This window comes from Triticum urartu, chromosome 3A (assembly GCF_056163025.1).
Source record: "Triticum urartu cultivar PI428250 chromosome 3A, HENAU_Tu73, whole genome shotgun sequence".
Lineage (NCBI taxonomy): Eukaryota > Viridiplantae > Streptophyta > Magnoliopsida > Poales > Poaceae > Triticum > Triticum urartu.
This window is the reverse complement of record NC_141875.1, coordinates 5,339,103-5,365,721: the sequence shown is the minus strand read 5'-3', so window position 1 is coordinate 5,365,721 and position 26,619 is coordinate 5,339,103. Positions and strand designations below refer to the sequence as shown.

General features: G+C 43.3%; 3 protein-coding genes across 3 annotated transcripts; 1 reads left to right on the top strand and 2 right to left on the bottom strand.

The window, feature by feature from the left end:
* Positions 1-2,536: 2,536 nt before the first annotated feature.
* Positions 2,537-3,772, top strand: LOC147977594 (uncharacterized). The gene has a single exon (XM_087514485.1). The coding sequence runs from the start codon at positions 2,537-2,539 to the stop codon at positions 3,770-3,772; it is 1,236 nt and encodes a 411-aa protein (XP_087370611.1).
* An 8,942-nt stretch (positions 3,773-12,714) lies between these two features.
* On the bottom strand, positions 12,715-13,387 carry LOC125547493 (putative invertase inhibitor). Its single transcript, XM_048711350.2, has one exon. The coding sequence runs from the start codon at positions 13,346-13,348 to the stop codon at positions 12,824-12,826; it is 525 nt and encodes a 174-aa protein (XP_048567307.2). The 5' UTR covers positions 13,349-13,387; the 3' UTR covers positions 12,715-12,823.
* A 4,610-nt stretch (positions 13,388-17,997) lies between these two features.
* Positions 17,998-23,999, bottom strand: LOC125542283 (protein PAF1 homolog). Its single transcript, XM_048705248.2, has 12 exons — positions 22,993-23,999; positions 22,478-22,546; positions 21,457-21,564; positions 21,192-21,372; positions 21,020-21,099; positions 20,794-20,913; positions 20,323-20,428; positions 19,772-19,858; positions 19,585-19,653; positions 19,419-19,490; positions 19,173-19,325; positions 17,998-18,600 (listed from the first exon to the last, which is right to left on the bottom strand). Exons 1-12 carry the CDS (start codon positions 23,718-23,720, stop codon positions 18,493-18,495), a joined length of 1,881 nt encoding a protein of 626 aa, XP_048561205.1. The 5' UTR covers positions 23,721-23,999; the 3' UTR covers positions 17,998-18,492.
* Positions 24,000-26,619: the final 2,620 nt, after the last annotated feature.

The window sequence follows — 26,619 nt, the reverse complement described above, 5'->3', positions numbered from 1 at the left end:
CTCTCAATTCTTGATCATAGCAGACAACAACTGCAATCAAGATCTTGTTGGTTTTTGTGGGGTCTTCTCTTGTTGAACATTCTGATTTTCCGACTCTTCCCCAGCTAATAATATAGTCTCTTGGGGTTCTAAAAGCATTTCCATAATATAATAGTTGTTCTTTTTTGCCGACTCTAGAAAAGCTTTCTTGTCTCATTGGCTGGCCCAGTTTCGTTTTGGTTAGGGTGTGATCATGATTGGCTTGACCGTGTGAAGAAAGCTTTCTGATTAAGCACCTCTGCTTTCTTTGCGTCTCGAAGGGAGATGCCCTGCATCATGGCCTGATCATGTGACTTTTACTTTTCGTTATCCATTGCTTTGATCAAACGTTGGTGGTTTATTTTTCTGACATTGCGTTTGGAGCTTCAGTCCACAATGCTCATGTTATTCGGATCTGATCTCTTGTTGCATTTTGCTTTAGTAAAAGTTAAGTTAATTAAGTCAATTCATCGTCGTTGTTCTTGTCCACAGGTGAATTAGGATATGCTGGTGTCCGGCGGCAATTTTATCACACACAGGCGGCTTCGGCGAGACGAGTGCTGGAGTTGTCAACGTATCGAACATAATTTGTATTGTTTCGGACATGATTTACCATAAAGAAACTATCGTCCTACTGCAATAGAATGTGTCAGTTGTGCATCTCCATTGCATAATTTGCCCACCAATTGCCTTCCCTAGATTCTTCTTTTTTGCGAAATATCAGATCTATTATAAAGATTTACCAGAATTACAAAGCACCCCAGACATAATAAAAATTACATCAAGACCCATGGACAACCAAACGACCATTGACGCCGCCAGAACGAGCCACTGATGCGTTGTTGTCGTCGCTCCCATACGGGAGCCGGCCTGACCTTGTCGGTAATAGCCGGAAAGTCTTCGTGCATGTGCCCCTAAGGACCATCGTTCGGGAGCCGCAGTCGTCGCCATTGAATCCTTGAATCGATTTGAAAAACCTAACACCAAATCTCGTCGTTGCGTATGCACGACGAGAAACCCTAACCTTGCCGCTCCGAGGAGCTGGCAGGAATCTACACTGGAGCTCCGTCAAATCAATCCCCACGAACGAACTTGAGGAGGATTGAAGCTGGGGAGATTGACTCAAAGAAGAAACGCCACATCCGTCCGAGCGCTGCCTTTGTGAGAACTAAAACCCTACCTATCTAAGCCGAGGCACTAGGAATACCCACCCCGCCACCTGCCGCCAGAGCGGCAGGAGGAGAGGGGGCGAATCGACGCGCTCGTCGACGAATATCGAAGAGAAGAAGTTTTTTCCTAGTCACCTTGCGAGAGCGGAAAAAAAGATCAATGTTCACAACATGGATTGGGAATGGTGCGACCTGTTTTCCCTGGACCCCTAACGTAACCACGCAGCAAATTTCAAGAATTTCTGCATTTTCTGCAGTGCAGAGTACAAGAAGCAAGATTTTATTTTCGTTTTAAGTGTTTCATAGTAAGAAACCGCAGGAACACATAATTGTTACGAATTCGATTCTTTTTTTTGCATGGTAATATATGTTCTATTCATATCTTATAAAGAATAAAGTACAAGTCACGTAAGGACCGACATGACAAAATTGAAAATATAGTAGAACATCTCTGAGCTTGACTCCAGCACCCGTCACCTGCCTCCCGCACCACCACAGCAGCCACCGAAGAAAAGAATGACGGATCACCTCCTCACCGAGCTCGACACGGCTCCATCGCTGATATGCAGCTTTGCGGACCTCCAAAGTGGCTCACCAAAAATAAAGCCATTGCCGTTGAACGAATCAGACCGGGGCAACACCCCGGACACGCCATCGAACTCCAGATCAAACACCCCACCACGTCTAAGACGCCGAAGAAGGAAACCATACCTGCCATCCATGAATCACGAACCCAGCACACGTTTCGTCGATGCAGACCACAATCTGCATTCGCTCGTGGACTATCTCCCAAACTCCACGCCGACGCTGGGGCAAACGTCGTCGCAATGGCAGAGCCCGAGGACACAGGTCCACCACGAGGATGCCGTCGTCGCTACGCCATCCTTACTTGAACAGACTAGTTTCCAAAGTCATTCTCAATCATAGGACCAATGGCTACGTCAGTGAAGGATCCCAAGAACCTTTATTCAGCGCCGTCATCATCGTCGCCTAGGCCAAAACGATGAACATCCTAAAAACCTAGACTACAAAGAAATAAAAATGATCCACACGCGTGCATCCGGCGATCCCCCCTCAGCACCGACGACCGAGGTTGCCGGCGGAGGGGAGCCGCCGGAGGAAGGCACTGGAAGATGGCCTCTCCTAGTTGCGGCTAGGGTTCCAACCGCCGCGAACGAGAGAAAAACGAGCAGACCCCGTTTATTATGCGCATGTTGCGAATTCGATTCTGCAACTGAGATGTGCTCGGATACGATCGTGCGTACGTGCTGTGTACGGTCTCCCTCTCTTGTTAGGCCTAGGAGACAATATGTACTTTGGCCTCGGATCGGTTAACTAACAAATCTGCGATGCCGATGATCGGCGGCGTGGGGCGAGCGGCGCCAAGCGCGCAGTGGTCCGACCTCCCCGACGAGCTCCTCGAGGTGGTCCGCTCCAAGGTCGCATGCCCGCGTGCCCGCGTCCTCATCGCCGCAGTCTGCAGATCGTGGCGCGCCGCCGCGTCCCGGCACCCGCCGCCGCCCGCGCTGCCGCTGCTGCTCCTCTCGCCGTGCGACTGGAGCACGCCGGACAAGCATAAGCTGTTCTACTGCCCGGAGGACGCCGGAGTCCTACAGGTCAGGCTCCCGACAAGCCTACGCCGTACGTGGTTCAACGGATCCTACGACGGCGGCTGGATCGCTGCCGGCCGCCTTAGGGCACGCGTCATCATCGCGAACCTCTTCTCCGGCGCCGAGGTGCCCCTCTCCGAGAAGCAGAGGACCATCGCGTGCCCGCGCTACCGCGGGCACACGTACCTCGTCTGGAAGACCGTCTTCTCCGAGGCCCCCACCTCGGGCCGGTGCATCCTGGCCGCCATCACCGACACGTGCAACCTCGCGCTGTGCAGGATCGGCTGCCCGGACAGCGGGTGGACGCTGGACCGGTGCGACAAGGAGCAACTCGGCGACGTTGCCTTCTGCCGCGGGGTGCTCTACGGCATGGCGCGCGGCAGCGAGAACGTGTTCAGGTACGACATCGGCGAGAAGGAAAACGGCGCGCCGACGATCACCGCCGCCCATCCGCTGAATGTCCAAATGCGCCATGGCCCCGGATTCGTGGGCAGGGGCTCCTATGATTACGCTAGCTACATCTTCGATCTGCATGGTAAGCTGGCCATGGCGGTCATGATCAAGTGGTCCGGAAACTGCCAACCCTTCTTCAAGGTCTTTGAGCTCGCCGAAGCCGATGATGCTGACAGTGACGACACACACGACTACAAGTGGCTGGAGGTGCAAAGCTTGGGCGACTACGCATTGTTCTTGGGGCTAGCCTCCTCCTCGAGAGTGGTGCACGTGCCCAGGGGCGGCCGCGGTGGCGTAAACAAAAACCATATCTACTACTCAAACCACCGATGCCTATCCATCAACACAGATAAGAAGTTCGACGGAAAAGCATACCTGACGAGATCTATAGGTGGCAACCGGATGTATTGCAAGGAAGATCAAGACAGCGACTATGGCGTCGTGGAGAAGATCCCTTCACTAGGATACCACGTTATTGGTGGCCCTTACCCTCCTGTCTGGTCCTTACCTCCCGACTTTTAGGACCTTATATTTGATGCATACTTGGGTTCCTTCAACTATCCAATTGTCCAAATGCTCTAAGGTTGGCGCAAGACAGATTCGATGGCATATTTTGCTTTAGAGACCATGGGTTGTTATGATATACGTACACCATCAATGTTTTGGTCCAAGTATTGTGCATGGACATTTTTTTTAGCACAACCAACAAACTGTAACACAACATACTTGTATTTTAGTTTTATTACCAAAAATATGCACAATGTTACTGTCATATTCATAATTAACTGTTTAGTCGTGAAAAGTATTTATGGAGGGTTTGGACAAGTAATCCGGAGTGTGGAGGGGGCGAGGGGTGTCCTTAAGCTTGTAGGCCGTGATGCAAATGATTAAGAAAAGTGCATGTGTTGTCCAAGCACAACCAACAAAATATATGCATGGACGACGGGTTCCGTCATATGCATATATTTTTATTCTAGAAGAAAATGTGTTTTTCTTCCTCTATGTGTTGCCCAAGAAATACATTCTACGTGCAGTATATGATGAGAGACATATGTAATTCATTGCTGGTTCTGTTGGTTTTCATCTTTGTTGATTAATAAACCATGGATGGCAAGTTAAAAGGGGCTAATCATGCATAGTTCAGTTTCTGCCAAATTTTTACCGGTGCGATTGGTCGAAATTTTGCCATGCACGAATGTAGCTAGCACCACAAAGTAGTGGTTCAGCAGGATGGAAAGCCATGGAGTACATAAAGCTCACAAGTTAGCTATGACGAGCTGCCATGCCGGGTTCAGCTGGTTGGTGGCACATCACATGTGCGCGTAATCAGTAAGTGAATCCATCCCAGTCTCCCATGTTTGTGCTTGGTTATGTGTGTGTGTGTGTGTGTGTGTGTGTGTACACATACTACTCATGAGTAGTCATGACCAATAAGCTAATTAACGAGCTACGTAACGGTCTTCAGGGGGTGAGCGACCAGGATCCCCCTAAACCCTATGGCTATGGCACCACTAATTGTTAGGCTCTTTAATCGTTAGCCACGTTAGCCACGTTTTCTTGAAACTGACAAAATATACGTCGACCGATCTGTACATATGTACTACCATCATTTCCAAAAAAATTGAAGTTCTGGGTTTGTCATCAGTCAAACTTGTTTATGATTGACTAAGTCTATAAAAAATATTAACATTAGGAACACGAAATTAGTCTCATGACATCTTTCTATGAAACATATACTTTTATATTATGTGTATTTGGTTTTGTAAATCTTAGCATGTTTTTCTATATAGTTAGTCAAACTTAAATTAATTTGACATAGGACAAAGTAGACAGAAGTAGAATTTTAATTATTTTGAGTACGTACGTAGGAGTTTGCCTGGTCCCACTTGCAAGTACGTGTATATTTTTGTGCCTGTCATCTACATGTATGATTAGGACTGCCTATACATGCCTCCGTTTGGTCCCTTGCACCAATATGTTGTTTCGTTCGTTTCTCTCCTCTTTCCTCTTCTCTTATTCCTTGATCCTACTATCACCCTGTGCATTTTGCTACCAGCTTAATACAAGAAAGGCCAACGATTGCTGGATCTTTCAGATATAAACATCTACATGGGATCAAGATGGGTGCAATTAATTAATCTCAGTGGGATTAAGCAGTCTTGATTACTTAATCATTCATACTATTTAGTAGGAGTATGTCGCAGCACTGTCTGTCGATTCAGTTTCATTGGTACAGAGTATTTAAGTGATGTTTGTGCCTCAGAATATCCACACACATAGAGGTAAGAGGTCTCCTTAACAAGTTGTACTCCGCTCGAGTAGTACAATTGTTTACACGCCCTCGGCCAGCTTAGACAGAGATTTTTTTTAACATGTTAACTAAGAGAATCGATAATCTCGATCACCTAGCTTATTTTGAAATTATCAGTAGTCCTCCCTCGTGCCTGCGGATTGGCTGAGGTGTACGATCAATCTTAGTTAGATGAGTGCTTACGAATCGACTTGTGTCACCGTATCTATAGGGTGTTTTTTCTTTTGTTTGTGAATGACAGTGTCTAGGAGTTAACTTGGAGCTACACACATTGCTCTAAAGTTGTCTTAAAATTTAACCACTCATTCAGCATGTGTCTACCTCCGGTACATATGGGTGTACTGTATTAATTAATTAGTTAGCCCCCTCTTTCTACTGCTTGGTCTTTCATCCTAGCTCCAGTTACTATTGAGCTGTGGCCTCACGTTGAGTGTTTCGTGGTTGCAGCGTAATGAACCAAGTTGTGTTCATGTTCCTTGACACTTGACGGGAACAGCTTAGTTGATTAGCTTTGGGAGTAATTAAGTTGACTAGTTAACGAGCTAAGTTCATTTACAAAGGAATTACTACGTACTAGTTGATCGTTGGCCCGTAAGCAACTTGTCACTAAGCATTAATCTTGTGGATTCCATCTCAGAGAGAGAGAGAGAGAGAGGGAGGGAGAGAGAGAGAGAGAGAGAGTTTGTTCTATTTGGTGGTCGGCCTAGTTGAGTTGGAGCTGATGCGCAAGTATCAAAGTTTATTCCAGCCATCGATCACGACGTTATATGTAGTAACAAACGTCACAATCGTTGGATCCTGAGTAACCAATGGTGGTATATATTCATACTAGACGGCTTACAGTGCTGCGAATTTGACTCCGGTAAAAGTAACTAGTTGTAATGATTCTATCACTGATCTTGGCTCTGCTGCGCGTGCTGTGCTTAATTAGTGCCGATTGATGGAGGTGATAAAACGTCGGCGGCCGTCAGTTAACGGATGGACGGACGGAAACTGTGGCCGCTGCAAAGCAAGTAACGGGGCGGACGGCGTTACGATATGCATATATGATGTCAGTCTCGCTTGACCGTTAAGCCAAAGTGAGTGAGCAAAAACCGATGTGCCTTAATTACCTACCTGGGTTGGCTTGGGTTGAGAGTTATCCATGCAACGGGTCACATGATGGATGCCTGCCTCATCGCACTCCAGTTAACAACCAACGGATCACATGATCTTTCGGAGCGGACTACATTAATCCCATCGATCGACCCGCTTTGCTGCTTAATTACTGATGTACTCCGACCGTTGGCTATAACCAAAGCTTCTTTGCTTTCATTCTGCACATCACGTTGTTTGCTTGCATTGCACTGCCTCACTAATTTGCGCAGCAAGTTTCTTACAAACTTTATAGCTAGATGAAATTTAGTACTCCCTCCGTAAACTAATATAAGAGCGTTTAGATCACTAAAGTAGTGATCTAAATGCTTTTATTGGTTTACAGAGGTAGTATAGTAATACGTACGTACATCAGGGATTAATTAGGTGCATGCCCAGCTAGCACTGCGAGGAGTTGATAACCCCTTGCTCATTTTCCACACTAGCTAGCTAGAGATGGGTGAAATTTGATGGTCAAGTAAGGGAGGGGAACTTTTGGTCTATGTGTGTATATACACCCTATATGGAAAAATAGTAATAAATAAAAAATTCTGAATATACTTTTGAAATAAAGTTGACATTCCATTGTACTTGTAATAAAAATTCCACAAAAAGAAAAAGCCCTGTTGACTTCTTAAAAAACAAAAATTTCAGTCAAAATAGTGTGAATAGTGACTTATAATAGCAAATAATTTTTGTTTTTTGACCCTGAAGTCAACGCTGGGTTTTGTTCGTAAAAGTTTATATACTAGCGCAAAAGTAAGTCAACTTTATTTCAGAAAAATCTTCTAATTTTTTTTTACTTTTTTTGTATTTTGTTTTCTCATATAAGGTGTATATATACCCAAGAACCAAAGTGTATTTCTCGTAAGTAAGTAGCTATCACCAGCTAGATCGACATATTCCATTGACTACTGGGTGAAACAGCTTAGCTAGATCGGGTCATTCATCTCGCCTAATTGCACCTAACCTTTTAAGACCAATTATCACTACGTCGACAGTGCACGGGTGGCAGGTAATGCAAACGAGACTGACTAGTTAGCCTGACCAATACCGTTGAATAATTCAGGCAACGGCCCTTCCATTGGGCACGCAACGCCAATGTAGATTTAACTGAGGTTGTTTATAATGGTGAGTGACTTTCTTTATGTGATGCTAACATATTGTGTTACTTCATTTGTTTCACTCCTCTATAATTTATTGTCATATCATCTTGTTTGCATATGTGGTATGCATGTTAGTATCTATGTTGCTCTCACTATGAGTAGTGGGCATTGATCCATTTCCTCAACAACAACAACAACAACAACAATCCTGTCGGCATCAATCGGTCAGAAGCTACGACGGAACCTAACAAAGGAATGAGAATATGTCTCAAGTGGTTCACACGTCGATCAACCGTCTACAAGGTCGAACAGAATCCAGCACCGTGTTCTCAGCCGTAAAATATTTACGTAATAATTAATTTATTAAGTGCGCACACAAAGAAGCGTCGGGAAAGAGATTGGATAAAGGCAAAAATAAACAAGACACGAAGAAAATAAGAGAGTGACAAGGGAATAAGGTGACATGGAAGATGGGCTTTTATGTTTGGATAGGATCATTTCCAGCGTCAAAACATCTGAATTTAATTTGGCTACGCTTGTGGTTTAGTCGCGCCCCAATCTTTGCAAAAGATTCTATCAGAAGCTTGCTATACGAAGAGATGGCATCTTATCCATTACCGGTTATTCTTGCATGTTATGGATAACTACACTCGAGAATCACCAAAGAATAATCAGTGCTAACATGAGCATTTTGTGGACATAAGAACAAAAATCAGTGCTAACATGAGTCAAAAACAAAGATGGACATAAGAAATATCAGAGCTAACATGAGCATTTTGTGGTACATGAATATTATCCCAGATAGAGCATTTAGCTATTTTTTGGTTTGGTCTTACTATTTGTTTTGCAAGTTATTTTTTACGGGAAATCATTCAATCTATTCATCTTCAATCATGGCAGTACAACGAACACCAGAAATAATAAAAATTACATCCAGATCCATAGACCACCTAGCGACAACTCAAGCACTGAAGCGAGTCGAAGGCACACCGCCGCCGCGATTGCTCCTCCCTCATCGAAGCCATGCAAAACTTGTTGTAGTAGACAGTCGGGAAGTCGGCGTGCTAAGGCCACATAGGACCAGCGCACCAGAACAACAACCACCGCCAGTAAAGAGTAGCGTAGATCGGAAGGATCCAATCTGAAGACACAAAAGAAGACGAACGATGACCAAATCTGAGCAGATCCACCAAAGACAGATCCATCAAAGACACACCTCCGCAGGCCTACCAACGATGCTAGACACACCACCGGAACGGGGGCTAGACATGGAGAATCTTATTCCATCTTCATGGAGTCGCCGTCGTCTCGCATTCCTGAACAGGACACCAACCCAAACAAAACTCAAAGAAAGATCTAAAAAACAGAGCCCTCCCACCGACAAGTGCGGGGATCTAGCGTGCCCCCATGGCCTTAAGTCCACTGGAGACGAGGCGGACCGACAGCAGTGCTGGCGGGAGGCGGAAAAACGCTAAGCTTTTTAGGGAAGTGGAGCCATAGGCGGCGGCTGCGTTTCCTGGAACCAGAGAAGTCTCACCTTTTTTTTAGAGTTGTTTTGTCTAACTTTAGTAAGTGGGATTTGCCCTTTCTCCCACTCCCGCTCAAGCATCTTTTCAAAGAAAAAACTACGGCAATCTAATATTTTGCAGTAGATCAATCACTTTACGTCTCAGGTGGTTAACACATCCATCAATCACTGTACAAGATTGAACAGAATCCAACATAGCCGTGTTCTCAGCTGTAAAACATTATATGCACTAATTAATTTATTAAGCGCGTACACAATAAAGCATTTTAGATAAAAGGCCACAGCCCGACTTTATAGATAAAGCCGCCAGACAGAGGAAAGAGTTTGGATAAAGAAAAAATAAACAAGACACAAACAATAACAGAGAGTGACAAGGGAATAAAGTGGTAGAGAGGAAGTGCGTTTACGTCCGGATAGGATAATTTTCGGGGTCAAACCATCTGTATCTAATTAGGCTATGCCTATGGTTTAATCGGGTCTGAATTTTTTGCAAAACATTGTATTGGAACCTTGCTATACCAAGGCATGGCATCTTATCCATTACGGACTATTTGTGCATATTCTGGATAACTACACTCGAAACTCACCATGCCCACCCACACACATAAGAATAATCAGTGCTAACATGAGCATTTAGCCAAAAAAAAATGTTTGGTCTAACTTCAGTGAGTGGTATATGCCCTTTCTCTACCACCCCCGTGCAGGCATCTTTTCAAAGAAAGAACTACAGATACCTTATGTTTCGGCCTCGTCTATTGATGTTAGCTTATGGTGCATGTCCTTTTCGGTGAGAAGCTAGCCATGAACAGGAGCAAAAAAGAAAAAATAGTTGGATCACCTGTAGGAACCGACCACGGTTTGTGCTACCAATTCTACGTGCGCAAATGAAGCAACAACGAATTTTTTATTTTTTTTTGAAAGCAAGCAACAACGAAATTCTCAAAGGAAAAAAATGGAAATATAACAAAGCCTGGTTAAAAATATGAAGCCCAGTTCGTGATAGACCGAAATAGAAGAAATGGGCCGAGCAACTAAAAAAGAAGAAACGGGCCCAGTAGAAAATCGAAGCCCGGGTTGAAAATACTGCATGTGAACACAACGATGGGCCGAAATAAAAATCAAAACCCAACAAAAAAAATATCAGAGCCAGGTTTCGATCCTGGGACCTGTGGGTTATGGGCCCACCACGCTTCCGCTGCGCCACTCTGATTATTGTTGTTCAATTGACGATGTCTTGCTACTTACCAGGATCAGCGTACTGCCTGCATGCAGCCGCTCAGCTAGGTAGATGAACATGAAGCAGTCAAGTAATGCCTAAAAATATGAGAATTTTGGTGAAGGCCAGGAAAGTGAAAAGATGGACATGTGCAATAGGCATTTTAAATCTCAGGCCTCTAGTTCAAACCTATTTAAATTAAATTCAAACACTTTCAATTTGGGTGAAACTTCTTTTTGTGGGGCTACCGCCAGCAAATATCAATCCATGCATCCTATGTACTCCCTCCACTATAATATAGTGTGCATTGGTTTTCACATAAGTGAAACTACACAAACTTTGTCCATGTTTTAGAGAAAAAAAATATCTATATCTACAATACCAAATATAGGATTACAATATAAAAATGTATTTCATGATGAATCTAATGATATTTATTTGGTAGTTATTATAGATGTTGATATTTTTTCCCTATAAATTTGGCCAAGTTTACCAAGTTTGACTTAAAATAAATCTAATATGTGCAATATTTTGAGATGGAGTAATTACTTCTACTTAATTACTGTCCATTTGGTACTACCTATGTCTGGGTTTATTGGGCACCCTCGTATCTTGACATATACTTTGACCATCTATATAACTAATAAAATATAAATTATAATCCACACACAAAAAACACATTGTTGGATTTGTATTCCAAATATCATTTAGACAGTATAATTTTTGTGACACATGTTTTACATTTTATTAGTGAAATTTATAGGTCAAAATTCCAGACCCAATTATGATATGTGCATTGTCAGCATCACACAACAGGCATGAGATGAGTCAGGAATGGAGATTAGGAAGGACCATCAGCAGAGAGGGGATTTCAGAAAATTAATGATGCGTCCCTTGTTTTTTGTTTTTAGAAGACCTCCAATAGCGTAAAAATCCATTGGATTCCTGCACAGTAAGAGAGAAATTTGAAGTCAGAGATACTTGCAGAAGCTGTTTGACAGGTGATTCTGAGCCAGCTGGCAACATAAGTTGATGATCAAAGGGTCTTTACAATCTCCAATGGCAACTCAAAGATAACATTCCAAGCAGCAGTTGAGAACACTTGAAGATCACCTAAAGAGGTATTGCCGATACCAGTCAATTAGGATAGTCACAATAAGCAGGTAAATGTGGTTTCTACATTATCTCGATATATAGATGTTCTGAAATTTTCACTTCCATCTACCTCAATACTTCTTCATTACTTTGCATATAAATGGAACAATACTAAAATAACATTCCAGATTAGATTAGAATACAATTCTTCTCAAATTAGAGTAGGAATTATTGCAACAATAAAAAACAGTGTTTTCTATTGAAAGGGAGAAAAATACCCTGAAAGCAAAATGTTCAACCGACACCACAGTTACAACATGCAAAAAAATTTGAAAACACAGTTTACTCTTCTTCCAATGCTGCTGTTGATCTTCAGTAAGCGTGCACCTTAACATACCTGATAGCACATTTACATGGTCTTCGATATGTTGATCATCATTTCCACCAGAAAAGAACAATTACCATGACATAGCTGTCTAGAATCCTGACATAAAGAAATTGTTGTAATCACACAATCAAATGGGGAAAACAGTTGCCTATATCATCAAAACAGCAGAGGTGAATCACTCTGAAGACTACAAAGCCTTTTTTTACAATGATGATGAGACATTCTACCATCACCTCTGAGACCAGCATTAAGGTCCAGCTACACTACTCTGCCATGCTTTGCCCACTCTGCACTTAAAAATCTGCTATTGCCAAATTCACTTAAGCATGTTCTTTCATCAACCCTGCACCCTATTACTACTTATGGAGGTACCAGAGCAAAATCAAGATTCTTATGTGCTGACGAAATTCGATGGTGCAAGAAAATGATGATCCTTCCAGCATATGCATTGACCATTCAGAATAGTCTTCACCATACTGCTCTGTATCTCCTAAATAAGGCCGAACATTACATGGGACATTCATTTCCTCGATCACCATGATCATACGCAAATTGTGCGCCGATTAAATGGGGACAGAGGGAGGGAGTACTTTTATTCCAAGAAAATCAATACTATAAGCCCCGCAAAAATAATAATATAATTCTATAAGAAAAAAAATCCATCCAAACGTACTTGCAAAGTTCACTGATCTGAAATTGCAGGTTCGAAGAGTTTATTGATCGATCCAGATGATCCTGGACTAGTGTATAGCTAGAACTGTTAGCCAGATTCACGCATCCTCGACGGCTAGCGAGTTACAACATGCTCGTTATAGTGAGAGCGATGGAGCAGCCTGCAGTGAACGTGGCATCCTCGGCGGCCAGAAGCGACTTGATGCCTAGCTTGCGGAACCCTTCCTCGCAGGTGTCGATGCCCAATATCACTCCTCTGAGGGTCACCTCTGCGTCCTGCAAATTACCTGACTCAATGCCCTTCGCCGCGGCTTCGAGCCAGTTCAGCGCGATCGTGTAGTGCACGCGACACTCGGAGAGGCACCCGTTGACCTTCTTGTCCGTCCCCGAGGCCATTAGGGCATCGATGCGCTCACGGGTGTTTGCGGCCTCTGCTTGGGTGATCTTTGTGGCGATGACGACGAGGCCGCGCTTGTCCGCGGTGGTGCTGGTGTTGTTGGCCTGGAAGAACAATATGCAGTAGTTGTAGGAGATGTCCTTGTTTCTTGCGGCGACGGACTTGCATGTGTCATCTAGAGTGGAAGCGCTGGATGAGACGAGGATGAAGAGGAGGAGGGTGAGACACGAGAGAGCTTGACGGTGCCTCATGGTTTGTGCCACGACTACCTTGATGAGTATGTGTGTTGTTTATGGTGTTTGATAACATGTCGTCCGTAGATGGTTCATATAGTAGTGATCGTAAATACGGAAATACTTGATGATATGTTAATCTTGGGCAATCAATTCAACAAACCCATTGAAAAAGGTGAGCATTGAATAGATGTTATGTTTTGCTATTAATAAATCATATCTCTTTTGTACTCTATTAATTCCTAACAAATCTCAGGGGGTGTTTTGTTAGATCTTTATCTCTATCTCTATTTATATCTATATCTATATCGATCTATATCTCCTCTAGGTTTATAACATGGTCCCGTTCGTCTTACCTTCTCTTTTCACACCATGGGAAGGGTTCTTCTTTGATCCTCTATGGTTGCTGTGATTTGAATTCACAGGATTGTGGTGTCGTCGGCACAGCCAGTCGTTGCATGCAAGCATTCCAGAAGCCAACATGAACGCACGTATATAGGAATTATATGCGCATACGTGCGTTCATATTGTATGCATGCATTCCGGAAGCCAACATGGTGTCATCAAAAGTAGAGTAGAGAATCCGATGACAAATAATAACACCTGGTGATGATGAGCTCGGATGAACAGTAAAATAAAATTAAAAATTAGATGGTGTCATCAAAAGAAGAGTAAGTGGGATTTGCCCTTTCTCTAGCACTCCCGCGCAAGCAGAAAAGCACTCTCAAAGTAAAACTATATATTCGGATGTTAACTCATCGTGCAAGTCCTTTTCTGTGAAAAGCTAGCCTAGTTACAAACTGGATGAATGAAAATATAGAAATGTAATTCTAAAAAAAAGAAGGAAATATAAAAAAGAAGACTGGGCTCTAGTTACAAACACGAAGCCTCTCTCTCTCTCTCTCTCTGTCTTTTTTTTTTTGAGACAAACGAAGCCCAGCTCGTGGTAGAGAAGAAATGGGCCGAACAACTCAAAAAAGAAGAAGCGGGTCCATTAGAAAAATGAAGCCCGCTTAAAGAAATTTCGTACGTGGGCCCAAAACTATATATTCGGATGTTAACTCATCGTGCAAGTCCTTTTCTGTGAAAAGCTAGCCTAGTTACAAACTGGATGAATGAAAATATAGAAATGTAATTCTAAAAAAAAGAAGGAAATATAAAAAAGAAGACTGGGCTCTAGTTACAAACACGAAGCCTCTCTCTCTCTCTCTCTCTGTCTTTTTTTTTGAGACAAACGAAGCCCAGCTCGTGGTAGAGAAGAAATGGGCCGAACAACTCAAAAAAGAAGAAGCGGGTCCATTAGAAAAATGAAGCCCGCTTAAAGAAATTTCGTACGTGGGCCCAAAACTATATATTCGGATGTTAACTCATCGTGCAAGTCCTTTTCTGTGAAAAGCTAGCCTAGTTACAAACTGGATGAATGAAAATATAGAAATGTAATTCTAAAAAAAAGAAGGAAATATAAAAAAGAAGACTGGGCTCTAGTTACAAACACGAAGCCTCTCTCTCTCTCTCTCTCTGTCTTTTTTTTTGAGACAAACGAAGCCCAGCTCGTGGTAGAGAAGAAATGGGCCGAACAACTCAAAAAAGAAGAAGCGGGTCCATTAGAAAAATGAAGCCCGCTTAAAGAAATTTCGTACGTGGGCCCAAAACTATATATTCGGATGTTAACTCATCGTGCAAGTCCTTTTCTGTGAAAAGCTAGCCTAGTTACAAACTGGATGAATGAAAATATAGAAATGTAATTCTAAAAAAAAGAAGGAAATATAAAAAAGAAGACTGGGCTCTAGTTACAAACACGAAGCCTCTCTCTCTCTCTCTCTGTCTTTTTTTTTTTGAGACAAACGAAGCCCAGCTCGTGGTAGAGAAGAAATGGGCCGAACAACTCAAAAAAGAAGAAGCGGGTCCATTAGAAAAATGAAGCCCGCTTAAAGAAATTTCGTACGTGGGCCCAAAACTATATATTCGGATGTTAACTCATCGTGCAAGTCCTTTTCTGTGAAAAGCTAGCCTAGTTACAAACTGGATGAATGAAAATATAGAAATGTAATTCTAAAAAAAAGAAGGAAATATAAAAAAGAAGACTGGGCTCTAGTTACAAACACGAAGCCTCTCTCTCTCTCTCTCTCTGTCTTTTTTTTTTTGAGACAAACGAAGCCCAGCTCGTGGTAGAGAAGAAATGGGCCGAACAACTCAAAAAAGAAGAAGCGGGTCCATTAGAAAAATGAAGCCCGCTTAAAGAAATTTCGTACGTGGGCCCAAAACTATATATTCGGATGTTAACTCATCGTGCAAGTCCTTTTCTGTGAAAAGCTAGCCTAGTTACAAACTGGATGAATGAAAATATAGAAATGTAATTCTAAAAAAAAGAAGGAAATATAAAAAAGAAGACTGGGCTCTAGTTACAAACACGAAGCCTCTCTCTCTCTCTCTCTCTGTCTTTTTTTTTTAGACAAACGAAGCCCAGCTCGTGGTAGAGAAGAAATGGGCCGAACAACTCAAAAAAGAAGAAGCGGGTCCATTAGAAAAATGAAGCCCGCTTAAAGAAATTTCGTACGTGGGCCCAAAACTATATATTCGGATGTTAACTCATCGTGCAAGTCCTTTTCTGTGAAAAGCTAGCCTAGTTACAAACTGGATGAATGAAAATATAGAAATGTAATTCTAAAAAAAAGAAGGAAATATAAAAAAGAAGACTGGGCTCTAGTTACAAACACGAAGCCTCTCTCTCTCTCTCTCTGTCTTTTTTTTTTTGAGACAAACGAAGCCCAGCTCGTGGTAGAGAAGAAATGGGCCGAACAACTCAAAAAAGAAGAAGCGGGTCCATTAGAAAAATGAAGCCCGCTTAAAGAAATTTCGTACGTGGGCCCAAAACTATATATTCGGATGTTAACTCATCGTGCAAGTCCTTTTCTGTGAAAAGCTAGCCTAGTTACAAACTGGATGAATGAAAATATAGAAATGTAATTCTAAAAAAAAGAAGGAAATATAAAAAAGAAGACTGGGCTCTAGTTACAAACACGAAGCCTCTCTCTCTCTCTCTCTCTGTCTTTTTTTTTTGAGACAAACGAAGCCCAGCTCGTGGTAGAGAAGAAATGGGCCGAACAACTCAAAAAAGAAGAAGCGGGTCCATTAGAAAAATGAAGCCCGCTTAAAGAAATTTCGTACGTGGGCCCAAAACTATATATTCGGATGTTAACTCATCGTGCAAGTCCTTTTCTGTGAAAAGCTAGCCTAGTTACAAACTGGATGAATGAAAATATAGAAATGTAATTCTAAAAAAAAGAAGGAAATATAAAAAAGAAGACTGGGCTCTAGTTACAAACACGAAGCCTCTCTCTCTCTCTCTCTGTCTTTTTTTTTGAGACAAACGAAGCCCAGCTCGTGGTAGAGAAGAAATGGGCCGAACAACTCAAAAAAGAAGAAGCGGGTCCATTAGAAAAATGAAGCCCGCTTAAAGAAATTTCGTACGTGGGCCCAAAACTATATATTCGGATGTTAACTCATCGTGCAAGTCCTTTTCTGTGAAAAGCTAGCCTAGTTACAAACTGGATGAATGAAAATATAGAAATGTAATTCTAAAAAAAAGAAGGAAATATAAAAAAGAAGACTGGGCTCTAGTTACAAACACGAAGCCTCTCTCTCTCTCTCTCTCTGTCTTTTTTTTTTGAGACAAACGAAGCCCAGCTCGTGGTAGAGAAGAAATGGGCCGAACAACTCAAAAAAGAAGAAGCGGGTCCATTAGAAAAATGAAGCCCGCTTAAAGAAATTTCGTACGTGGGCCCAAAACTGGACAGCAATGGGCCGAATAAAAATAAAAAGCCCAAATGAAAAATGTATCAGAGCCAGGTTTCGATCCTGGGACCTGTGGGTTATGGGCCCACCACGCTTCCGCTGCGCCACTCTGATCTTCTTGTCTATATCTCGATGTCCACTTTACTCGTATGCGATCAGCGTCGCTTCTGTTGCACTCCGTAGGTCCTTTTTTTTTGAAAGCCGTAGGTCTTCTTTGTTGCTGCTGTGACAACTACATACAGTACAATTGTTAAATTGTTCTTGGAGCCACCATGAACGTGTAAACCCTCTCTTGTTAAATGCAAGACGTCTACCAAGACGTCCCGTTCGTACGAATTCTAATCAGACTGACCAACAGCTTTGCAATGCACAGATGATGTCATCCAAAGAAGAGCAGAGAATCCGATGGTGAATAATTACACCTGGTTGCCACCTTAACATTCATGGCAGGGCTGTACTAGATGATGAATAATAGTAACTGGTTGCCACTAAGGCCCTGTTCGGAGTCACTCCGCTCCACGGCTCTGCTCCGGGAGCGGACGGAGCTGTAGTGCAAAATCTAGGAGCTAGCAAACAGCCGCTCCACAGATCCTAGGAGCGGTGGATTCCCGAACAGGGCCTAAGTGTGACTAAGGATCTGAGCCAGCTGGCAACGTAAGTTGATGATCAAGGATCTTTCCAATATACCAGGTAAATGTGGTTTCTACATCATCATCTCAATATACCAGTTATTTAAAATTTGCACTTCCAATTCCTCTCAATTTCGAGGAGGAATTATTGCAAAAGAAAAAACAAAGTTTGTTCTATTAAAAGGGGGAAAATACCCCCAAAACAAAGTCTTTCACCACATATACAGCATGCAAAAATAAATATAAACTGAAAACAAAGTGTACTCTTCTTGCAATGCTGCTCTTGATCTTCAGTAAGCGCACATTAACATTCCTCGTAGCACAAATACATGACACTCCATATGTTGACCATCATTTCCACCAGAAAAAAATAATAATTACCGTGACACAGCTGTCTACAATCCTGACATAAATAAATTGGCCTATATCATCAAAACAGCAACGGGGAATCACTCCCAGAGACTACATAGCCTTTTTTTACAATGATGATGAGACCTTCTACCATCACTTCTGAGGCGATCAGTCTCAAGGTCCAGTTACACTATGCCTTGCTCTGCCCGCTCTGCACTTCAAAATCTGATATTGCCCGACTGCACTCAAGCATGTTCTTTCATCGACCCTGCACCCTAATACTGCTTATGGAGGCACCAGAGCAGATGCATATGAGATCTTCAAAGATTCATATGTGCTGATGAATTCGACGGTGCAAGAAAATGACGATCCTTCCATATCTATTGATCATTCAGAATCATCTTCACTATACTGCTCTGGATCTTCTACACGAGAACGCCTCGGATGCTCATCAAGATCATCATCAACAGAAGATCTTCGTCGCTTTAAATTACCCTGCAGAGGAGAACCCTTCAGTTAAAGGTAATGGTAATGCATAAAGATCAGTTTATGCTCTAACATGGGGAGAGTTGGGGATAATACATAATAAAAAGGTGAACAATCCCAAGAGCGAGAATGAGTGAATTGATTGCAAGAAACGCAGTAGCTACATATATTGGCTTGGTGAGAAGATGAACTGCCTACAAATATACTCCCTCCGGTCAAAGATATAAGGTGTATTGATTTTTTGAAAAGTCAAACCTAACTATATTTGACAAAGTTTATTGAGAAAAACTTCAATAGTTACAATATCAAATTCATATCATTAAATTCATCATGAAATATATTTTCATATCCTACTTATTTGGTACCATAGATGCTGATGCATTTTTCTGTAATATTGGTCAAACATAGAAATGGTTTGACTTTTGGAAAAAAAAACAATACACCTTATATTTTGGACCAGAGGGAGTAGTATTAAATAGAGACAAAAAACTGAAGAACGAAAATGCTGCGGTATATAGTACTAACAGTTCACTGAAAGTAAACTTTCATGCCAGCAGTTATAAAGGAAAAATGAGTCATACATGCATGCTGGATGATTCTCCATGCTCCATCTCATCATCATGTGATGTCCTGCTCACAGTAATTCTAGAAGGCACTGGGAAATGCTCGATTTCATCCCCAGATCTACCCTCTTTTGCTTTTTTCTTCTGCAATACTAGCTTGGTAGGAAGAGGCTGCAAAATGGACAATAAAATGTCAACCAACTATGCAATGAATCACTGTCATACATCAGAATAAATAAATAAAGTATGTACAGAGTAAGTTACCAAATATTTTGCTTCATCGTCATCAAATGAGACAAGGTAAGTCGTTGGATCTTGCTTGTCATCCCCCCTTACCTGAATCACGACACAAGAAAAGGTATGTAGGCAGTTTTACACCAGCAGAACGGAAAGTAGACATAATCAGACCCATTAGCAAAATGCCACATACTTCCCAGTGATATTCCCGAATCCAGGAGTACTGGAAGTCTTCATTTTCATCATCCAAGTCCTTGGCAAGCTAGACAAAATCATTAGTCGTGATCAGATTATGATAATAATACCAAAACAAATTATAACTACGATAGGTGACATTTTAAATAAAGATGTACTACTAGAGTCGAGAAAAGGATGGATACCTCATGGGGCGCTGGAGCCATGTATGCCAAAAATCTCTCTTGTTTTGCAGGGTCTGAACCACTGACTTGAAAACTTTTCATCAGAGCCTATCATGAGACAACGGAAAACCTTAGATATACTAGTAATCATGTGCGTGCAATGCACATTAATATTTAGTGGGATATTTATTGCGTAATTATGTAAGATATCAATTGTGCATCTGATTCTATAAGATGGTGTCGAGTCTAAACATATCTACAACTTATGTAAGATATTTGGTGCTCAACATTGGAGCGATCTGAACTGCTAGATCTCATGATTTGATGGCTGAGATGGTTTGGATCTGCCCATTTGGTTCTTTCTATATTGGTATAGATATGAGGGTATAAGCAGGCAGAACATCAGTGGCGTATTAGCACAACGTCTCGAAATATATGCATTTGACATTAACATGCGATCAATATAAAATAAAATACCTGTTTCTACAATACATCCATGTGAGCGTGTTAACATAACTATAAAGTAACTAAATCAGAAAGCTCAAGACAGAAGAAAAAGAAATGCGACGCACCTGGGATTCACATTCATCACGTACAGGTCTCTCTAGCTTCGTATATTGCTCTGAATCAGCTGTAGGATCTCCATCAAAATTCACCATAACAAATGGATCATTATACCTACAGAGGTGAACAGAAAAGCAGATTTGAGATCACTTAAATTCATCCACCAGCTTATATGACTCCAAGGCAACACAAAAACCAAGGTGGTACCTTGAACGGCAAAACAGAAGAAATTATAGCATATATAAGGGAAGATCACTTTTCCAACAACAATAAATTTTGGAACACACTAACCTGAAATTTATAGCTAGTGGGAAGTAAACATTTTTTTCTTAACATAGATAGGAAAGTGAAGTGGCAACAAATTGTACTTCAATGAAATGACCATGCTCAACACACATCAGATGTCAAGAATGAAGAATTAAGTCTTCTAAATTATAATGACAGACACACAGAATAAAGTGTTATCTGAAAAGTCATACCTATCAAAATCGGGTACCAAAGGGAGAACAAACTCTGGCTCCATCCCTCGTTTAGTCTGGTGGACAGGGCGTGATTTAGCTGCTTTGAAGGATTCTGCAATGGCTTTGATCCGCTTCTGTCTGATATACACGTGCACAGAAAACGTCATTGGGCTGCACCAGGATTGCAAAACAGGCTAACCTTCAGAAACCAAAGAATATAAACTAAGTAAAAGGAAAGTCATGCCTATCATTAAGATTTTCAAGGACATTATCACGACCCTCCCTTGATTCTCGCCTTTCTTTTGCTTGCTTTTCAGTGAGCGACTGGAATGGCCAAATTACCCTTTTTAGTATATAATGAAGTAATCCAGCACAATGTATGTAACTATATTTATGGAAGAATCAGCTGGCATTACCATTTTGGCTGCATCAGTAGTAAGTGGAGAAATGTACTGTGTTTTCACCAGCCAAGACATGCCTTTGTCGGTTGGCCTCTCCTTTTTCCTTATACCTTCTGGTTTAACAGGGGTGAGAACCTCATCTTCACGCAGCAGCTCTTGATCTTCTGGAGCCAGGGGCCGATGAACAGAGGGAGGGCTAAATGTATGTTTGTCACTCAAATTAGGGATGCTAGAAAGAATCATCAGAAAGGTAGAAACAGATGGCTGGCTTAATTCTTACTTGTATACACTCATATCAAGTAGGTCAAGAGGTATCCCGAGATCCTCAGGGACAATCATTTTAGGCATATAGTTTTTCTCCAATGACGTGATCCTGTATTTGGTATATCTGTGAAAGGGCAATATACAGAAAAACATAAAGTAAGTATGGCTGCCCCAAGATAACTGCAACATGCAGAATGAAGTACAACTGAGAGAACCACCAAGTAATGGTGTAATAAGAAAGCAGAGTATTGCAAATATCATGGAAATGGCACAGGCCCTGTCTGAAAGAACAACAGTGGAGAGACCATTCACTCACACAAGATGATATGACTAACAAAATGATCATATTTGTATTAGACCCGGGCAGGGCAACGACACCATAGAGGCAGGCGCCCCACAGGGGCAAGGGGCAGATAGGCCAAGGAGCTTGATATGTTTTATTTCTTCATCCCCATGAAGCATGCAGCAGCACATATACAAATAGATCTCCTTCCTACAACTTCAACTGACATAGAGAAGGAGATCATACTAGGATATCATATCTTGACTAAGGATGTCAATCAAGGATATCTCTAGAACAAACTTAAACCTGAGCAGCCGGTTGCTCTCCTTGCGTGATAAAGTGCTGTCAGGTACTGTTCAAACAAAGAATACCCCTTCTATTGCTGCACATAACATGCTGGGTATCTTGGATTTGTGCTTGAAATATGACCAAATGGCTAAAAAAATTGGGACTGATTCTAAAAGCAAATTCATGCTATGGGTCTGACAGCAGTATAAATACAAGCTTAGACATCTATATGCCATATGCTCAAACAGGTTGCCTCAATAAAGAGAATGGTCATTATACAAAATGAGCTAGAAATTAGTTTAATGCCTAAATAATAGCAAATGAGTTAAAACAATCGCAAATTTGACAAGAACGATGTAATGTGTATAGTAAAACTAGATAAGCAACATTGAAATGGCTTTCACTGCATCAAACATAAGTAACAACAGAACAGACCAATCTGATCAAAATAAGAATAGAAAACTACCGGTCCTTGTCCTTATTAAGAGGCAGCCATTTCAACTGCGCACTTGGGTCTGGCAGTTCATTCCTAAACCTGCATTAACAAGGGAAAAAAAAGGAAACATGGTCATACAGTAGTTTAATTCCGAAAGACAGAGAGACAAAAATTTCATGCAAATCAGTTGCTCTTGCAAAGCTTCTCCCTACTTGAACCATTCTAGAACCATGTTTTAGACACACTTTTCATTTTTTTCAAAAGGAAACTGTCAATTAATGGAGTGATGCGTTGAGAACCATTATGCCTACCGGTGTGCCTGCCTACTGCACAAAAGGGTTCATTTTTCTAGTTTCATAACAAGAAATAGGCAGTGCTGGAAAGCATAGCTCGTGATGCTAGTCTAGAATCACGCCCAATATACCAAAGTGCATGATAAGCATAATAATTTGCTCAAGCACACATTATTTTTTACACTGGGAGGACTCCAATTTCCACCAACTAGCACTTGCAGAGACCAAAAGTCTAAAATTTGCTATACTCACTTGTGCTTGCAGAGGAACGTTGTCGGCTTCTTGAGCCGATTCTCGAACCTCTCGGTGTTGGCCGCGGCGGTTGGGCGAGACGCTGTCGTCGCCGGCCGAGCCCCACCTGATGGCTGGAGGTGGCGGCTCTGCTGCTGTGGCTGCGGCTGCTGCTGCTGAGCAGCGGCACGCACCTTCTGTGTCTTCTGCAGAATGGTGGCCTGCGACTGGCGCATCATCTGCTGCTGCTTCCGGTCCTCCAGCTTCTGCTTCTCGTACTCGCGCTTCTTCCTCGCCCGCCGCTCCTCCTCCGACTCCACCCTCGGCAGCGCCGCCTTGGCCTGCCGCTCCTTTGGCGGCGGCGGCGGAGCCTCCCGTGGGGGCGGCTGTGGCTGGGCCGGAGGCGGCGGCGGCGCCGAAGGGGGAGCAGACACTGGTGGTGGCGGTGGAGGGGGCGCTTGATTGCTGTTCCCGCCGTAGGGCGGCGGGGGCTGGTAATACATCTGGGGCGGCGGCGGCCGCTGCTGCTGCTGCTGCTGCTGGGGCGCGTGCCCGAAGTACTGAGGCTGGTGCGGAGGGGGCGGTCCGGGCGGGGGCGGCGGCGGCGGCGCGTGGAACGGCGGTGGCGGCGGCATGTGGCCGTACCCCGCCTGCTGCTGCGGCGGCGGCGGCGGTTGCCCGTACGGGTTGACGGGCGGGGCCTGCGGCGGGAAGGGCCCCTGAGGCGGCGGGTACGGCCGGTAGGCCATCGCGCGCCGGAGGCAGCTAGGGTTTCCTCAAACCCTAACCCCAGCAACACACCAGCCCCGCTATCGCAGCCGGTGGCGGGTCCACCACTGGGGAAATCAGGGGCGGCCGCCCTGCGTCGCCGGCGGCAGAACGGGCACCCCTTTCGATCCTTGACCCGGCGGAGCTGGCTGCGGCGCGGCGACAGGCAGAGCACGCAGTCTGACGCCCGGCGGCGGCGCTGTCTCAGCAATTGTGGCGTCCAAGGACGAAGGGTTGTGCTCCGGAAAGAGAATGGGCCGGACTGGGCCGCGTCTAAACTCAAAGGAAAGCCCAATTAGCTGCACTTGAAGTGGTTCGCACGGGTGAAAATCGAATTCCGACCGCTGCTCGCCTTCCTTTCCAAAGCGCGAGCTCCACGCTGCACTAAAAAAACCCGGTACATCCTGTCAAAAAGAACTGAAACATGTTGGCTATTTTGATTGATCGCGTTCAGTAGAACGATCAGATTGCAGAGTAATGTCACACTTTGTGGATGATGGGTCGGTGGCCTCCCTATTCTACAATATGCCAATGATACAATTACTCTTTATGAAACATGACGTGAACAAGGCTCAACGGCTATAACTCTTACTTTCAGCGTCCTAAGCAAATGTCAGACCTTAAAATTAGCTTTCATAAAAGTGAATTGTATTGCTTTGAAGAAGCTGGTAAGGTGGCGGTCAATTACCTTGACCTGTTTTGTTGGTTGTGCGCAAGATCAATTCCTGGTTAAATATTTTGGAATTATGATTCAGTATCAACGTCTGACTAATGCAGATTGAAAACATGTAAAGGGGCGCTTAGAGAAACGACCGAGTAGCTGGAAATACAAGTTTCTCTTTGTTGGAGGATGGCTAGTCTTGATCAATTTTGTCCTCACAAATATGGTCTTGATTAATTCCATCCTTACAAATATTCCGGGTGAAAACATTTCTCCCTTACGGACCCGGCAGAGGCGACGCATAGTGTCGTTCTCCCTCTTGGGTTGTCATGGAGTGTAGGTGTTGCAAAGCGTTGTGTGAGGTTATACTCAGCTGTTCATGCACTCTATTTCCGTAGCATACTCATGTGCATCGTGCGTGATTTGGCTATACTGGGATTGATGTTGTATGAGGGTTACCAATTACCTTGTATCGCATCCTGCGTGATTTGGCTATATTGGGATTGGTGTTGTATGAGGGGTTACCAATCACCTTGTATCGTTTGGTCGGTCGTGTATTATATTTTGTGATTGCTTTATTTACACAGCGGGGGCAAAATCATGTTTGGAGAGTTGCTCCATCTCAACAGAATCCTCGACTGTAGTTCCATCAGGCCACGTCAACAATTTTATTTTATTTTTCCACGTTGGCGCTTTTTTAGGGGCTCCGCCATCTCAGCGGGCCGTAGGGAACTGGGCCTACAACAGGGAAATAATGTTGGGTTGTTGGGCGTATATCCTGATATGGGAAAAATAATTAAAAATATTAAAATATTAAAATATTCGAATAAACCTGACTTTTTTGCACTAGTATATAAATTTCACCGAATAAAAAACCACTGTTGAATTCAGGGTGAAAAAACAAAATTTATTGCTATCACAAGTCACACACTACTACTTTGGCCGGATAAAAAAATTGTCCTGACGTCAGCGGAGGTTTTTCTAGTTTTGAATTTTTTTACACATCAATAAATATAAAGGTCAAGTTTATTTCAAAAAATATTTTCAGTTTTTACTTTTTATTAATTACAATTTTTTCGTATAGAGTGTTACCCAGGAATCAAACGCCTACAGCCGGTATTGACTGCTGCTACGCTGGATCTTGACCTGTCTAGCCTATCCTAGTCCGGAACATGTTGAAGATTTGGCGTCTAGTTGGACGAACGATGCCTTGGTCAAGAATTATTGGTAAAAAAACTCATCGCTTAGAGACCGGCAAAAAAAAAAAACTTATCGCTGTGGAGAGCGGTGTTGGTGTAGGAAGGCGCTGGGATTCTTGACCATGCTCGTCGCCCTGAGATTCGAAACGAAGCTGAGCCACGGGATGATGGACGGCGCTGATAGGTGCACAGGGACATGACTCGTTTAGTGTAATGTAGTGTGTGCCGACCAGTTTCTTTTCAAGACCGATTGACTTTGACCATTGGACCTTTGTTTGTCATCATATGAGAGAGAGAGAGAGACTAATGGGGAGCGCCTCCAGTAAGTATAAAACAAGCGCCATTACCACTCTTGCATATACCATATGCGCTGCCGTTGAACCTTGCTTCACACAGCTGTACGTTGCTCTGATCCAAGGATTATCATCGACCAGAGAGAGGAGAGCCGACCATGGCGCGCCGCTCCTCCAACACTTGGTCTTCTTCTCCGGCGCTCCTAGTCGTCGTCCTTGCTGCCTTGCTCATCTGCTGCCCCATGCCATGCTCGGCGGGCATCCGAAGTAACAATAACACCAGCGGTATAATTGCACTCGATCGTGAGTTCTACATGTAAACTAACTATACGTACGTTTGGTTTTCGGCCGATGCAGGTGGTGTGTACTACCGTTATGGGCCTCCGTCGCCGCAGGGCGGCCGGCCGGTCCACGCGGGGTGCCCATGGTGCGGCCCCGCCGCTCCTCAGCCGCCAACGCCGGTGGTGGCAACCGCGCAAGACCGAGCCGCGGCCGCGGATCAGCAAACCAAACGTGAAAAGACGACGCTGCCTGCTGTGGCGCTGAGGAACTGAAGAAATAAGCTCGCCGTCAAATGTTATCTAGCATTGACGCTACATGTAATATGTTTTGCCGTTTTGGGCATTATCTTATTTTCTTACGCAAGAAAGTTGCATGTGACGCTCAGCAAGAAGATAGTCCATGCCTCCATGCCTTGCTATGGAAGTTTTTACAGCATGTATGAGGT

Coding starts and splice junctions, on each gene's coding strand:
- LOC147977594 (XM_087514485.1), top strand. CDS start 2,537: ATGCCGATGATCGGCGGCGTGGGGCGAGCGGCGCCAAGCGCGCAGTGG.
- LOC125547493 (XM_048711350.2), bottom strand. CDS start 13,348: ATGAGGCACCGTCAAGCTCTCTCGTGTCTCACCCTCCTCCTCTTCATC.
- LOC125542283 (XM_048705248.2), bottom strand. CDS start 23,720: ATGGCCTACCGGCCGTACCCGCCGCCTCAGGGGCCCTTCCCGCCGCAG. Junction 22,547..22,992: donor ACGTTCCTCTGCAAGCACAA/GTGAGTATAGCA, acceptor TTGTTAATGCAG/GTTTAGGAATGAACTGCCAG. Junction 20,429..20,793: donor TTGGTACCCGATTTTGATAG/GTATGACTTTTC, acceptor TCACCTCTGTAG/GTATAATGATCCATTTGTTA.